The sequence below is a fragment of the Gossypium arboreum genome, chromosome 11 (genome assembly GCF_025698485.1).
Source record: "Gossypium arboreum isolate Shixiya-1 chromosome 11, ASM2569848v2, whole genome shotgun sequence".
Taxonomy (NCBI): Eukaryota; Viridiplantae; Streptophyta; class Magnoliopsida; order Malvales; family Malvaceae; genus Gossypium; species Gossypium arboreum.
Window position 1 is genome coordinate 104,930,343 of NC_069080.1, and position 16,628 is coordinate 104,946,970.

The following is a 16,628-nucleotide window of genomic DNA, read 5'->3' on the forward strand; positions in this document are numbered from 1 at the left end:
ATGCGTCAGCTTTGCTGCGCACTATTGTCTGATCTAGTAGTTTCACTACAACATGTCTGTACAGCGAATTACCACATTGCACAGTACTATAAATACGGCAGCTCTGCTGCATACCATTATTGTTCTGGCAGTTTAAACTGCAACTCGCCTGTACAGCGGTCTACCGCATTACATAGTACAACACATACACTAGCCCTTCTGCGTATTATTATCTGAGTGGCTTAGTCCACATATGTGGTGTGTTGGGTTGGATAGGTCTTCCGTGTTCCTAATTGGTGTGTTTGGTTGGACGAGCTTTAACAGCTCTTTTAGGGTGTGATCGAGGGACGGAGAGGTGTATTGGCTGGTTGGGTGGGTTTTTATCTGACTGCATTTCATTTGCATCTGTCTGTGGGTTCTGACTATAAGATTTGTTAACTGTATTCTGTTATCTGAACGGCTTCTGTGCTGGGCTTTTATATGAATTTGATGTGCTCTGGTTGATAAGTTCTATTAGACCGTTAGTTCTAAGGGTGCTTTCTGACACTGTGTGTAACTGAAAATCCATAGTGCTACTGATTTGAATTTTGTATTTCTATTCAAGTCTTGTTTCGGACTCACACTGAGCTCGAGTAACTCACCCCCTCTTAGTGTTTCCTTTTTAGGTACTTTTTTCTGAATTCTAACACTGGACTCGGTGTGCGGAGGTCTTGGATAGTCTTGGTGGAAGTAAAGGATTATCGGTTTATATATTTTCAGTTTATGTATGGTTAAACAATTTTTGAAATGTAAGATTTTTAAAAGCTTTGGTACAATTTCCGTTTTGATTTTTATTCGTCTAGTTAATATTGGTTATAAGTTTTACTTAATTGTAATTTTATATACTGGGTTTTAATTGATCAAATATTTCGGTTTGACTTGAGAACTTGATTTGTAAAATTTAACTATGGTTACTTTGGTGACCAATGTGACATCCAGGATTCGGTCTAAACTTCTAGGCCGGGTCTTGAGTGTTACAGATGTGATTGATGACATGATAGCTAATGCAATAATTGAATTTAAAATTAATGATGTGAAATATGACATGATAAATAATGTGACGTATTATAAAAAAATTATTTTTACTTTTTTCATGTCTAGAATGAATTTGAACTAATAAATGATTATATTTAAATGAACATGGATGTTCATTGGTGTAAATTCATTATAGATGTATACTTTTTATAATTCAAAACTAATAATATAAAAACCTGATATTTTAGAAAAAAAATCATGTACTTTTAGAAAATTTTCAGGTTTTTGGATTTTTTATACTTTTAGAATTTTTTATAGGAATCTAACTAAGATACAAAAATAAAACTTGGTTTTAGAACATAAATATAAAAAATATTAAAATTATTTAAAAACTATAAAATTATAACTGCTGGATGACTAGGACCAAACATCCCACCCGGAAATTGTAGCCTTTTAAACACGGTTTGCAATTACATGAGTTGTAGTTATAATTTTTAGGTTAATTGACATGTTTTATAATATTTTTATTTTTACTAATTTTATAGTTTATTATTATTTTATATATTTTTATTGTATTTTAAATTTTAATATTTATACTTTTTAAGTTTTTTCTTTTTAATAATTTTTAACTGTCATGGCACAATATTAACAACATTAAAGGTTTAAATAGAAAACATAATGTCGTGATTTAATTGATTGCTAATTTTTTATTAAGAGCTCAATTGGGTGTTATATTGGATTAAGAACTCAATTGATTATTCATTTATTTAATTTCGTAATTAAAATAAGTTATATTATTTAAGGAACTTACAAAAATAAAAAATAAAAATATGCATATAGTGATATTTAAACACACGACAATTAAATTAATAAAACTTTAAATATTTACAACACAACCAACTTCATTTAATCTATTTCATACATTTTATTTTAATAAAGTTTCATTTTAATATGTTTTATACATATTTATTTTAATATGTAAAATTTATTATCTCCATTATATTAACACTACTTTTTATACATTTTATTTTAACATTCCTTAAATTTATGCCAATAATAATTGTAATGCACTAAATATTATTAATTTGATGTATTTATGTGTTTAAATTTTGGCTTACTCACAATTTAATTTATTTTTAATTTTAATATCGTACATATTTTATGTGTTATTATGATTATTTAGTTTCAAACAATACATTTCATGATTTATTGTGTACTATTTTTAAACACATATCTATGTTCTAAATCCATGGTTTCCACACGCATACGCGTATGATATGATTTCTAGTATTACTAATGTTATTGATTAAGTTGGTGTCACAAGTTAACTCAACATCAACTCAAAGTTGATGACAACATTATGGTAAACAATTATACTCATTTAGTATTCTTAATCTAATGTATTTTTGTGTTTAAAATTCGTTTTAATCACAACCTAATCTAATTTTTCCATCTTAATTTCGTATATATTTCATGTGTTATTATTAATTAGTTTTGAACCACATATCTCATTATTTATTATATGTTACTTGCGAATATACCTTTGTGTCGTAAATACATAGTTTCCACAAGCATACGTGTGATAAAAGTTTCTAGTATACTTTAATTGGCTTAATATTATATCATTTAATTGAGTAAAATAATATTACAAATTAAGGAAAAGACTAAAACTAACAATTTTACCCTTAGATAAAAAAATGATTTATATTATTAATATTTTATAAAAAATTAAATTCATTAATAAAAAAATCATGACAATTTATTTATAACATATTTTAATATTACACTAAAAACATGTTTTAATATAACTTATTAAAATGTTTCTATAATTATAATAGAAATTATATTTCATTTATTAAAAGTATATTTATTCTATAAAACTACTATTTTACCTTTCAATTGACTAATAATGTTGAATTATTAAAAGTATAGTCATTTTATCTAATATAAATATTATTAATAATTCCAAAAATTAATGTTTTAATATTAATTTAGTAATATACTTAAATTATAATTATTTTTGATACAATACTTAAAACTATTCATAATCTCTCCTAACTCTTAAATAGGAGGATAAACTCACTTCAATACTCTCGAATTTATGTCATCCTACATTGACAATAATACGATACCAACTAAACTAAAACTCTACCAACATAATATATTTAAATTTTAAGAAATAAATATATGCAATATTTTGTATATAATAATATAATAGGCATGTTAGTGATCCCCAAGACACGATTTGATTTCAAAAATTGTTCCATGCCAAAACCTATATTCGACCTGAACATGATTTATTTTCATTGTTCATATATTATAAAGTATTTTAAATAATTTTTATATTAATATTTATATATTTTATAATTAAACTAAACAGATAATTTTATCATTTAATTTTACTTAAAATGGGTCTACCAAACCTAAGAAATTGCTCAACTTATGCACCATAATAAATAATTATTTTAAAACCAAAATTTTGAAATTCTAGTTAAAATTATATTGTAAATATTATATATATTTAATGAATATTATCTAAGAGCTTTTTAAAATTAAGTAATATTAAATATATAATCAATATTTTATTAATTTAATATTTTATAACTATTAAAAGTTTTTCTCTCTCTCTTCAATATCCCAACATTTGATTGTTTTAGAAAGGAAAATATAAAAGTATGTTCTATTTTCCTAATCTTTGATATCTTAAAAGAGTGAGTATTGCAAGAGAGGCAAGATTAGAGGATGAACATCATTCCTCATTCATTCCAACCAAACTCATTGAATAAGAGGGAAGGATTATTCCATTCGCTAACCAAACCTGTTAGTTTTTAAATGGTTAAATTTTACTATTACTTCTTGTACTTTAAAAATGAATTTGGTTTATATACTTTTCAAAATAATTAATTTATTTTAAAATTTTAGATTTAACTCAAATAGTAGTTGTTAAATCTATTTATTTAAACTCAATTACTAATCATGTGCTATGTGTAAAGTTTTAGATTTTATGTATAATTGTATTAAATTGTTTAAAAATTATTTAAATTAATTTATTTAAAATTTTTCATTATCATGTCCAAAATGGAGATTTTAACTTTCCATTGCAATTTCTTATAGCAATGCTGAACACCTTAAATTAACAAACCACGATTTTTTGCATCACTTTTTTCAAATTAAGCTTTTCAAAAACACTTTTCAACCACAAGAGCAATGCTAAACTAGACCTTAGTTTTTTTTCTCTAATTAGATTATTTTAAGTCTCTATACTTTTTAAATTTTGAAATTTCAATCTTGAAGCAAATGATATTCGCTAATTCATTAACAATATGTGGAAATTACAAGTTAGCATGACATTACACATACGCTTATATGTTTGCCTTATCAGATTTTAGAAATAGCATAACTTAGCTTAGTCAATTTAACAGTTATCAATTGGTAATGACTGAAATTTTAAAATTTGAAAAGTATAGGTATTAAAAATGACCAGATTAAAGCACAAAGACTAAACTCATAACTTTTGCAAAGTACAAATATTAATAGCAGAATTTAACGTTTTGAAACTAAAGAAGAACAAGTTCTCGAAGATAAAAGGAAATGAGGGAAAAAAAGAAAATTGACTGCACATGTGAAGTTAAAATTGACTGCACATGTGAAGTTAGCTTTTTATTTCATCTTAGGGTAGGTTTAGATGGGTGGTGCGTTTACCTGCCGTTAGTGTAAAAATAACGATGAACGGTGAGATTAGATACTGTAAGAATATTGTAACGTGAGACAAAAATTAAACAAAACTTAACGTACCGCACCTCCCATCCAAATCCACCCTTAGTAAATAAAAAAAAATTTACATAATTTTATTAAAAGAATCTAATGGTTTTCTTTAGAATCAAAGTCTAAAGATTAAATTCAAATAATTCATGGACTGTTTACATAATTTGGTTGTTTTTTTATTATTATTACCTATAAATAAATAAATGAAAATGAGGATATTGTAGAGTTATAATCTCCTAGTTTGGTTGACAATAAAAACATTCTCATAATTGACCATTTATAGTATCAAAAAAGCATTGATGCAAGATAGGTAGGCCTCATTTGATGTTAGCCTTCAAACTTCTGCTATTTCCATCTGCTTGGTGGTCCTGCCTTAACCACTGGATAGTGATTGACTCCAACATGGTCAAACTAATTCTGAAAAGTCATGAAAGATTGGCAGCTTCATTCATTTCAGTTAAATGGGTTATGTATACTTACATGGACAGAAAATGAAGCTTCATCCTTCTAAGAAAATTATTGACTACAACAATGGACTATAAATGTTTGCCATTGGAGTTTTATATGTTATTTTTAGTTATACCTGTCCCACCTTTGATTTTTATCTTTTTTTTAGATTTTTTTATATCACTTAACTAAATTCGAAATTAAATTGAATATCTAAATGGGAGGTAAAAGTATTATAGAAGTTTCCGTATTAAGAATCAGATTACTTTTTATTTCTTCAACTCAAAAAATAGGTAAATTAGTTTCTGTATATTGTTTCAAAGAGCATATTAATCCTCTGTATTAAAAATTTCATCTATTTATACTATTAAAGACTGACGTGATTGATTGCATAACCAAACAGTAATATATGTCATGTCACTTGTATATCATACTAATGTACATGAATTGATTTTTAGCCGTATAAATGAATGAAATTTTTAATAAAAGAACCAATTTGCTGTTTGATTTAATGATACAAATTTACTTAATTTTTTAAATAAAGAAAGAGAATAGAATCCGACTCTTAACACAATATCTCTATTATAGTTTTAACCAAACGGGACAAAAATCTCCCACCACAAACTTGCTAAATTATCTCAATCAAGTTGAATGAGTGAGTAAACAAGTCGATAAGGTTTGACCAATTAACTGAAAAATGGATGCAGCAATTCTAATGTTCAATGAGAGGGGCAAACTAACAGCCGTTTGCTTGGATAATTCCAAAACCAAAACTAATGCAAATAAAAGAGTTTTGAAGATTTATTTATTATAAACTCATAATTGCTTAAAGTTAGAACTCTCTCTCTCTCTCTACTATAGTTCCTTTTTTTCTTCATCCATGGAAAACTAAACTATACAAACAAGGACTATAGCTCCCATTTTTTGCCCATAATTTCAACTGCCTAACAAAACTTTTGTTCTATTTTTTCCACTGTTTTCAGCAGGATACCTTTAGTTTTAATCTCCAAAAAAATAGAGAGCTGATGGTGTTCAAGAAGCTCCAACTCCAAGAAAATCAATGAAGCGCATGTTGTGGATCTTCTTCTCATTTCCATCTTCACTTTCTATGGAATGGTTGGTCTTATTTGTGCCCACTGACTCGGCTGCTGTAACTTCTGAGTCTGATGAGTGAGTAGATTGGTCCACACCATTAGCCACTCCCATTAGTCCTTGCTGTTGGTATAACACATTGCCACTGCCATAAAGCTTCCCAAAATCCCCATTTTCTTTGGTACGTGATGGACCTGCAATACAAAAAAGTTACATTCACAACTCTTATTACTGTTTTAAGATGAGATAAAAAAAAATCACAACCCACCATGAAAAAGTAAATGATCAGTGTAACTTTTGATAAAAATAGGAAAAAGTAAACATACCCATTTGAAGAACAGGACTGAAACTGGAGAAAAATCCAAGGGGTACTTCAGCTGATGAGGGAGTGAGGCATAGATCAGTGCAAGTAGAGGCAGATTCATCTATGTTGCTGGAAAGTGTTGATTGATCACTGCAAGCATTGTTTTGAAAAGTCACATCCAGTCCTTTAGGGACTGCTTGAGAAGCAAAAGAAGAAGAACAAGGCTTTCTCCTTCTATAAAAGCTAGATTGCTCTCTATGTTTCCTAGCCATTATAACATGCCAATGGTTCTTTACTGCATTATCAGTCCTGCCAGGGAACAGTCTAGAAATCATTGCCCATTTGTTTCCATACACCCTATGTGCTGATAACAGCCTCTCCTCTTCTTCATCACTAAAAGCTTTCCTGTTAATTCTTGGATCTAGCTGGTTAAACCATCTTAATCTACAGCTCTTCCCTGCCAATCATATATATAAACAAGTTTCAACTTTTTTGCAAAACTAATGATAGCAAAATGGAACTTTAATCGGTTGGATGGTTTCATCAATCAGATTCAAAGCATTGTTTAAGACCTTCCCTCACAAATGTAGAAAAAAATAAAAAACCAACAAAAACTTTCCTTTTCGTCTAGTGAAGATCAAGCTAAAAAAAAGGGGGGACTTGTTAAAATTGTTCGTAAATTTGTTTGACATAAAAGTTCCGTTGAGATACCTGATCTTCCTTCAAGATGTTCAGCTATCAAGTTCCAATTTTGAGGACCATATTGAGCTACAAGCTCCTTTAGCTTAGCATCTTCAGCTGGTCTCCAATGGCCTCTAGAACAAAGCTTAGTGTGTCCAATTTTGGTACCACCAACAGCACCTGAGTTCTTATTGCTTACATCATCAACTTCAACCCCTAAATTCAAAGCCAGTCCCTTTTTCTTAACAACCAAAACCCCATCTTTCCCATCACAAGCAGCAGTTCTCATGGTTCCCCTGCTTTCTAATGGCTCAAAGCTCAAACATTTATTGTGTTGTTCCATCAAAGAGCTTGGAATCTGAAACCCCATTTGAGGATTTGTAGAATCTCTCTCCACAGAAGGAGAAAGAATAGGAGGAGGAGCTAAAAAGTTCATCTCTTTAACCACCCCAGAGCAGCAGTCGAAATCATTATTTAGATTCGGTAGACTCATTGTCACCAAAAACCAGGATAAACCGAGAAAAGAAAAGCAAGAAAAACAAGACCAGTTAAAGAGGAAAGAAGAAAGAAGGTAGCTAGCTAGCTGTGACAACCATGGGAGGGATAAAGGAGAAAGGGGCAGAGAAGAATGAAAGGAAAAATCAAGGTTAAAAAGAGGCAAGGTTATTAGTTCATTTTATTTAAACTAATAGAAAGAGGACGATGGGGTTGCATGCAACTCGAGACCCGCTCGTGTGGGTGGTGGTGTGTGTCGCAGTGTCTGTGGGAATGGTGTTTTTGGTTTGGAAAAGTGTTGGTATTGATGTTGGCTGTGACTCATTTTCTCTTTCTCATCGGGGTTTGGTCCAAAACCAGAATCTGTTTGTCTCTTTCTCAGCACCCTTTTGCTTTTCTCCATCAATCAATAAATTTATAAAAACAGAAAAGGGTTACAAGTTACAACAAACTTAAAAAAGAGAGATCACTTAGTTGGTAAAGGATTTTATTAATTCAACTCGATGCATGTGAACAATGAAATCTTAGGTTTATGTTACACTCTTATTTCTTACATCACTTTTAATCCAAATAATAATAATTCAGATCAAATTAATTGCATTTGAAAATTAACCACATATAAATCTGTAATTCGCCTTCAAAACTAAATCTATAATTAATAATTGATAATTTTAAAATTAACATTGTCATATAAATATATATAATTCACTTATAATGTAGATTAAAAATTTAAATATTACTGATAAATTTAAAACGATACACTTAAATATATAGATAATCATAATGTATCAACGTTAAACAAAAATAATATATTTACTGATACGATGTTAATTACTCTTATCCAAACCAAAGATTTGATATTGAATCCTTAATTTTATCTAAAGTATTTGTATCATTTTATAACAAAAAAAAGTATTTGTATCATTTTTATTTTAATCTTATCAATTAATTTGGAGTCTATTAATTATCCATTAATTAATTAGGGGTTTGTTAATTATCCAACACAGACATACACTGTCCTTTTCAACGAGGTATATTGCTTTACTCTTTGAAAAATTAAACTCATTCAAAACTAGAGTACTAGTGTTTCATGTATTTATTCTCTTCAAATTTGCAACAAGGCACATTAATTTCTCTTTTTCTTTTTTAGAGAAATTATACATAATAAAAAAGTGTCTGCTCCCCTAGCATGTCTCTAGTCTGCTGTTTCTAGCATGTTCTTGGTTTTTCTAGGTTTTAGTTGTGTTTTTCTTAAATCTTGGTGACGGTGCTTCTGAATCAGGAGTGATTTTGTTTTATTCTCAAATCATATTGGCTGATTTACCACTGGACGATAACGAAGAAGAGATTTTGCAAGCACAGAAGGTTCTTGATTTTGCAATGGAGGAATATGAGTTTTGCCTAGTAGGATGCTTTCTTATATCAAGTGTTACCTACTTTTCGGCGATGAGCTACTTTTCGGCGATGAGAAGGATGATGGCAAATTTATGACATCTTGTAAGAGGGGTTCGAATATCAAATTTGGGAAAGAAAAGGTTTTTGTTCAATTTTTTTCACAAAATGGACATGGAGCGGGTACAAAAATGGGCTCCATGGACAATTAATAATCATTTTTTGATGATTCATCGCTTGGAGAAGAGGGATGATCTGATGCAGGTGACACTAATCTTTTTAAATTTTTGGGCACAAGTTCATGATGTACCACTGATGTTTTTTTCTAACTTTTTAACAAGACAAATATGTCATTTTCTTTGGAAATTTTTAGAGTATGATAGCATGAACTTGGGTAAGGGGTTATGAAATTATTTACATATACGGGTTCAATTGGATGTTAGGCGCCCTTTGAAAAGCAAAAAGAAAGTCATGTTTTCACTTGGGAACTATTCATATGTCAATTTTAAATATGAGTGATTGACCTTGTTTTGCTTCTTCCGTGGTTGCTTGGGACACAATGATTCTTTTTGTTAGGCTAGAATGGTATTAGGAGTAGAAGTAGTTGAAATGAGATAGGATCTATCTTTAAATGCCCAATCCGTGAGAGTTCTCACGATGAACAGTGTGTGGTTGCGAGAAGAAGGAGAAGGGGTGAATAGAAGAAATAATCCAGGGAGTTTTGATTCAGGATAACAAATTTGAGGGGAAGGGGAAAGGGGAAGAAAGAGACTTCGGAAAGCACATTAATCCTATGTTGGGGTTGAATCTGGAAGAGAACTTAAACCTAACATCGCCTTTGAAAGGGGATTTTTCAAAAATGCAAGGTCATTTGGATATGGATCATGACTCTGAAGACTACGCAATAGAATAAGGTGATGGAAAGAAGAGGCCAAGAAGGGATAATGAAGATTATAGCATTGGGAAAGAACTAGGTCTACTGGTGGTTAGAGAAAAGAGATAAATGAGACAAAATCACTTTTTATCGGTAACTGCCAAGGGGTAAGTCGACCGGTCGCAATAAAAATGATTAATTGGAAAGTTTATGGGTTGGGGAGCCCACGGGCTATTAAACGACTTCGACATATGCTGAAGATTTATAATCCCTAGGTGGTCTTCTTTATAGAGACTAAGATCAGTAACGTGTGAATGGGAAATGTGCGACAAATGTGTGGTTTTTCAAATGGCATTGAAGTTTTGGCTGATGGTTCAAGAGGAGGTTTTTGTCTGGCATGTAAGGAGAATGTTAAAATTAATCTCAGAAGTTTCTTGAGTATTCATGTTGACGTTGAGATTCAAGAAAGTGATGAAGGAAAACAATAAAGGTTTACAAGATTTTATGGGACGCCTTATGCGCATATTAGAGACGATTCGTGAAATTTGCTAAGAAATTTAGGTCGCTCTCAAGAGCTCCCTCGGTTAGTATGTGGTGATTTTAATAAAATAATGTACTCTTTTAAAAAAGTTAGGAGGTGCCAAGAGATGAAAGGAGAATAAAGGTTTTTAGAGGGGTTATGGAGGAAAGTTAGTTAATGGATGTTGGATATTATGGGGTTTGGTTTACATGGGAAAGGGATAATTTACCAAAAACAAATATTAGAGAGTGACTAGATAGAAGAATGGCGAATACTACATGGATAAGTATGTTTCCAGGTGCAATGGTTTAATATCTTTAATGTAACACCCCTAACCCGTATCCATCACCAGAATTAGGTTACGAAGTATTACAGGAGTGTACAGATCAAACAAATAGAAATTTCAAACATTTCATGTTATATAATATCCAAGTCGTAAACCAATCAAATTGTAGTAGTCAGTGGGATAGTGTTGAAATTGCAAGGATATCAAAATATAGCTGTTATAGTTGAGTATTTTACAGTGATCACCTCTGGGTATTCTATATGTTTTTTTATGCTCAAAGATATATGTAATTGTTAATTTTCATATGTGATTCTTATCATATAGAAAGGCTAACTAATTATAATGTTAGACGGAATTATTGTTAGTCTGGTTGATTCATAATCAGCATTGCTTTATCTTTCTTTGGTTTTCTAATCCATTATGTTCAATAGAAGACTTGATGATAAGACTCATATGATGCTATTTTCTATTTCTACTGGTTGATACTCTAAATTACATATATCCAATTTACATTGTCTTTATCACAACTTTTTCTAGTGCGTATGAGTGATATTCTTCTTCTGGACTTTATTTGGGATATCATCAATCTTTTTATCATTCAATATAGTTTTTATTCTCAAAAATTCAGTATAGCTTCACATCTTGGAATTCATTATCTCGGTTTTCTTATTATTCTTATGCTTTAATATTATCTATCAAACATGGTTCATTTGTAAAAAATATTCATTGGCCGAAGGTAATTACATTTATTACTGTTATAAATCCTTGTTCGATCATGAGAGCTCAGTGATATGGATCTCAAATTATAGAAGTTGTATTACTATACTAGTTGTTATTGGGACTACTTTCGGTTTTCCTCTTCTATTTTGGAGTGCACTATTGATGTTGAGGTATTGTTCTATCTATATGGTTGAAATGTCAGTGCTATTATAGCACTATGGTTTTTAATCTATCTGATGGTATGGCTTCGATATAGTTCAAAGCTTCAATGTTAATAATTGAAATAACTTTATTATATATAATCCCTTTCTAGCTTTCATGAAAGGGTTGACATCGACAAAAGAGTAGAGAGTGGAAGATTGAGCTCAACCTTGTATATTGGTTTTCATTCTTCAGGTAATCTTGATTAATGTCAACAGGTTAAAACGGGATGTTATATTTCGTTAAAGTTAATGCAGTTTTTAAGATTTTTATTAATATTCTGAGTGAATTGTGATAGATTATATGTCTATGTTGTCTTGACAACAAGAAGAAGAGATTATTCTAAAATGTTATTATCTGATAGATAAAATTGACTCTGTTGTTTTAATTAGAGTGAGTTATTATTTGAAAAGTTAATTGAGTTATACGCATTTGAGTCTATCCTCAGGTCCGAGAATAAATCTTGTGCATTCATGGGTAAATAGACGGATAGTCAGAATGAGAAAATCAGATTCTAAAAGACTTGATACAGAAATATATCTATCAGGTCAGCTCTAATTGGGAAATGTTATTATGGGTTAAAGTCGCCCCGATTTTGAAGTTATCGCACTTGTGTAAAATGATATTGCTAGACACTTTCCTAGAAAAAGGGGAACAAATATTAGTTAAAAGTTAAAGATAAAACCACGTCAGAAGCATCAGTTAGAGTTTGATAATCTAGATTTCTCGATTATGTTTTGATAGACGATTACTGGGAATTTCTCGGTAGTTATACTCCTAATGATAAAGTGATGACAGGAGAACATCAGAGGTATTCAGTTAAGTTTAGGTAAGAAATTTCGAGGACGAAATTTTCGTAAAGGGGGAAAAGTTGTAACAATTCGTTTTTCAGTGATATCGAAAATAGTGGTTTCGAGGCCACCAAATCCGATGAGTAAGTTCGTAAAACATTTACGAGACAAGTGTGATTTTTAAAAAGGTTCTTGATTTGATAATTTATGTTATATAAATGATTTATTAAGTTCAAGTGGTTTTAGAAAATGAGGTATTGGGACTTTTTTTTATAAAATAAGCTGTAAATATTTATAAAAATATTTACGGAGTGCCATTAAGGTGGTATTAAAGTTTCGTTAAGAAATTTTAACGTTTTGATAGTTAATTAATTAAAAAGGACCAAATTGAAGAAAAAAGAAATGCATTCTCGGGACTCCGTTCCTGTAAATTAGACTTGTAAATATTTATTATAAATATTTACGAAGCTAGTTCTGTAATTAATTAGGTTTCGGATAAGTGAAATTGCTTGAATTAAAAGTAATTAAGTTTAAGGACTAAATTGCATATAGGGTGAAAGTTGAATTATAGATTAAAGAATAATTAAAGGGACTAAAGAAGCAATTATACCTTATTCTATTAAGTGGGCGATATTAGTAACTGTAAATTTATTTTATATATATTATAATATTAAAGTTAAAATATATATTATAATATGTTTACTTAATTATTAAGTATATATATTATATAATTATAATAAAATAAATTTACAGTTACTAATACTTTCCACTTGATGGAATAAGGATAATTTCTTTTAGTCCCTTTAATTATTCTTTAGTCCCTTTAATTATTTTTTAATCTATAATTTAACTTTCACATTATATGCAATTTAGTCCTTAAACTTAATTACTTTTAATTCAAGCAAATTCACTTAACCAAAACCTAATTAATTACATAACTAGCTTTGTAAATATTTATTAAAAATATTTACGAGTCTAATTTACGGGAACGGAGTTCCGAGAATGCACTTCTTTTTTTTCTTCAATTTGGTCCTTTTTAATTAATTAATTATCAAACGTTAAAATTTTTTTATAAATATTTACTGCTCAGTTTATAAAAACAAGGTCCCGATACCTCATTTTCTAAAACCACTTAAACTTAATAAATTATTTATATAACATAAATTATCAAATCAAAAACCTTTTTAAAAATCATACTTGTCTCGTAAATATTAAATAATATTTAAGAACTTACTTGTAACACCCCAAATTTTAAGGTTTGAAGTTCTGTTATTTGTAGGTAGGGTCAGTGGCTAGAATGAACAATTGTAATTTTTTTCTGCGTTTTACTGTCAAAATAGGGTTGTTGGTCTAGTGGTTAGTTTTGTGTTAGTTTAGCTTGGGGCCTTCTGTTTGAATTTTCGTGTTGGCGTAGATGTTTATTTTTGCCACGGTTGTCTGAAAGAGAGTTCGAATGGGTTTGGAAGTATGTGTAAGTGGATGAGAGAGTAGGTAGTTAAGATCGGGTTAGTAGGAAATCATGCCTTGATTTGGGGGGGATATTAATTGTTTTTATTTTATTTTATTTTTATCAAAATTGGTTTCTCTCTCTTTCAAAAAACTGACGTCTGTTGTGCTCCTCTTCCGTCTACACTTTTTTCTTTCCTTAGGCTTTTTCCTTTCTATTTTTTTGGTGTTCAGGTGATTCAAGGATTCAAGCGAAGGGAAATTGTGTTGGGGAGGCATTCTGATTTTCGTTAGTGTTTAGAATCACGAATTCAAGTGTGGGGTCGATAACTCTTTCTTTTCATTGTCGAAATTGTGATTTAGTTAAATGAAATTTGACATATTTGGTGTATCTTTAAAAAATCATCATTCCAAATGTCAATTGTTGCGATTATGCTTGAAATACTGTGGGTTTTTGGTGTGTTATTGGGTTAATAGTGAGAGCAAATGCACGTTCTACAGCGAGTTCTAGTGTGGTTTTGTGACCACAAGGGTGGCCACACGGGCGTGTGCCTCAACATGGGTGGTTCACATGACCGTGTAGAATTGAGAATTAGGGCTTTAGGGCCAATTTTTCTACCACACGATTTGACCACACGAGCATGTGTCCTCACAAGGGCGTGTGAGCTCTCCACACAGTTGTGTCTCTTCTACTATTAATTTTTAAAACTTTTGGACAGTGAGTTATATGAGCTACTTACACGGGTGCGTGCCCCCTCTACACGGGCATGTGTGGTCTTCACATGGGCGTGTAGACCCCCGCACGGCCTGGGTTTTTTCCATTTGACCAGGCACACAACCGTGTGGCCTTATGTCGCCAAATTTTATACTGTCTTTTTTTGATCTAATTATGATTCTATGTGTTCCGACCCTTGGATAGGTCTTTGTAAGGTTGGTCGGGACTTTGTTTCGACCTGGACTTGTGCATTATTTGCAATCATAGCACTAATTAAGTGATTCGGTTGAGTGTTAATTGATGTTATGTCATATTTGATTCTAATTTTGGGCATTTAAATGTGTGCAGTTCTAATTTCGTACTCTGTTTCTATAAGTCTGTCTTCAAATGGTGTGCATTTTGTATTTGCATTAATCTTTTTGAGTTTGGTTGCGAAGAGAAGGGAGTCTGATCTGTTATAACAGCTTCAACTGTAACATGTCTGTACAGTGGTTTACCGCAATACACAGTATGACATATATGTCAGCTCTGTTGCATATTAACTTTTGAGTGGCTGAGTCCACATACTTGGTGTGTAGGGTTGGATGGGCCTTTCGAGGTCCTATGTGGTGTGCATAGTTAGATGAGCGTAATTAGCTCTTTTTGAGGGTGTGATTGGGATACGGGAAGGTGTTTGGCCGATTAGGTGGGTTTTTATTACTTGTTGCATTCATTCCGCATTCTGTTTGTCTGTCTGATTACGGGACTAAATGTTTATAGATCGATGTGTTTCAATACTTACACGTTTGATTTGTTTATGAAGACTATTCGTATATCAGATTGCCATTGAGCTTTATTTTTTTTATTTGTGACATTTTGGTGTTCATTTATCTATCGTTTTTGAACTCATACTGAGCTCGTATAGCTCACCCCCTTAGTATTTCCCCTTTCAAGTACACTTTCGTTTCCTGTAGCTAGACTTGGCATACGAGAGGTCTCGAAAGCGTCACGTTTTTGAAACTGGTTAATAAAGCGTTTTATGTAAATCTGAGTTTATGTAAACAGTTTTGGACTGTAAGTTCTTTTTTAAATTCTATGGTATGAAATTTTGTGTTAAATGCAAGTAGACATTATTTGGATTAAACAACTGTATTTTGAAATATCAGGATTTGATAATTGAATTTTTTTTTGTAACCTAAATATTGTTTGTTTTCTCACTTATTGAACCAAAATTTTCCTACGATCACTTCGGTGATCAATTTGACCTCTGGGATTCGGTCAAAACTTTTAGGTCAGGTTTTGAGGTGTTACATTTAGTGGTATCAGAGCTAGGTTTATAAAAACTCAGCCTATGTTTTTATGTATCTGCCTGCGCGCATATTCATTTTTATTCTTTTTGATAAACAGTACCATAGTATTTTGAAATTATGTGTGTTTCACTTATTTGGAAGAGATAAAATGTCTGAGACTTCGATGCTGGTCCAGGGTGGTAATTTAAAATTGTAAGATTAGAAATATAGATTTTCGTATTTATTTTGTGTTCGTTTTCTGACAATGTAGGTACTCTAAGTTAGTCGCAAGACCGATATGGATTCTAATGGTAAGCGTGATCGTGAGGGTCAATCTGGTGAGACTTTCGAAGAGTCATTTGCTTCTCCGGGACGTATGTTTGTCCAGTGGTCAGAAGTCAATACGATTCCGCCAACTTCAGGTAGCAATAACCCGGAGGTTGGTACCGAGGCATTGACTTGGGTGGTGAGAAAGGTGTTAGAGAAAGTCTTTGAGGCTAGTTTAGAGAGGAATAGAGAGTTAGTTTAAGGTAGGTGTGTGGATTATAGGAAGAAAAGGGATCGTAGTCTTTTAAGGTTGGAGCCTTGTTCTGCGAAGCATATAAGAATGCAGTTGGGAATTAGTAAAGGTTATGGGA

The 16,628-nt window shown here is 31.1% G+C and overlaps 1 protein-coding gene across 1 annotated transcript; it reads right to left on the bottom strand.

Moving 5' to 3' along the window:
• Positions 1–5,996: 5,996 nt before the first annotated feature.
• On the bottom strand, positions 5,997–8,288 carry LOC108471289 (transcription factor CSA-like). Its single transcript, XM_017772926.2, has 3 exons — positions 7,313–8,288; positions 6,624–7,058; positions 5,997–6,491 (listed from the first exon to the last, which is right to left on the bottom strand). The coding sequence occupies exons 1-3, from the start codon at positions 7,773–7,775 to the stop codon at positions 6,238–6,240; spliced, it is 1,152 nt and encodes a 383-aa protein (XP_017628415.1). The 5' UTR covers positions 7,776–8,288; the 3' UTR covers positions 5,997–6,237.
• Between the last annotated feature and the right edge of the window lie 8,340 nt (positions 8,289–16,628).

Excerpts from the sequence above, each read along its gene's own strand:
- LOC108471289 (XM_017772926.2), bottom strand. The coding sequence starts at position 7,775 with ATGAGTCTACCGAATCTAAATAATGATTTCGACTGCTGCTCTGGGGTG. Across the intron at positions 7,059-7,312 it reads ACATCTTGAAGGAAGATCAG|GGAAGAGCTGTAGATTAAGA; the intron begins GTATCTCAACGG and ends TATGATTGGCAG. Across the intron at positions 6,492-6,623 it reads CAGTCCTGTTCTTCAAATGG|GTCCATCACGTACCAAAGAA; the intron begins GTATGTTTACTT and ends TTTGTATTGCAG.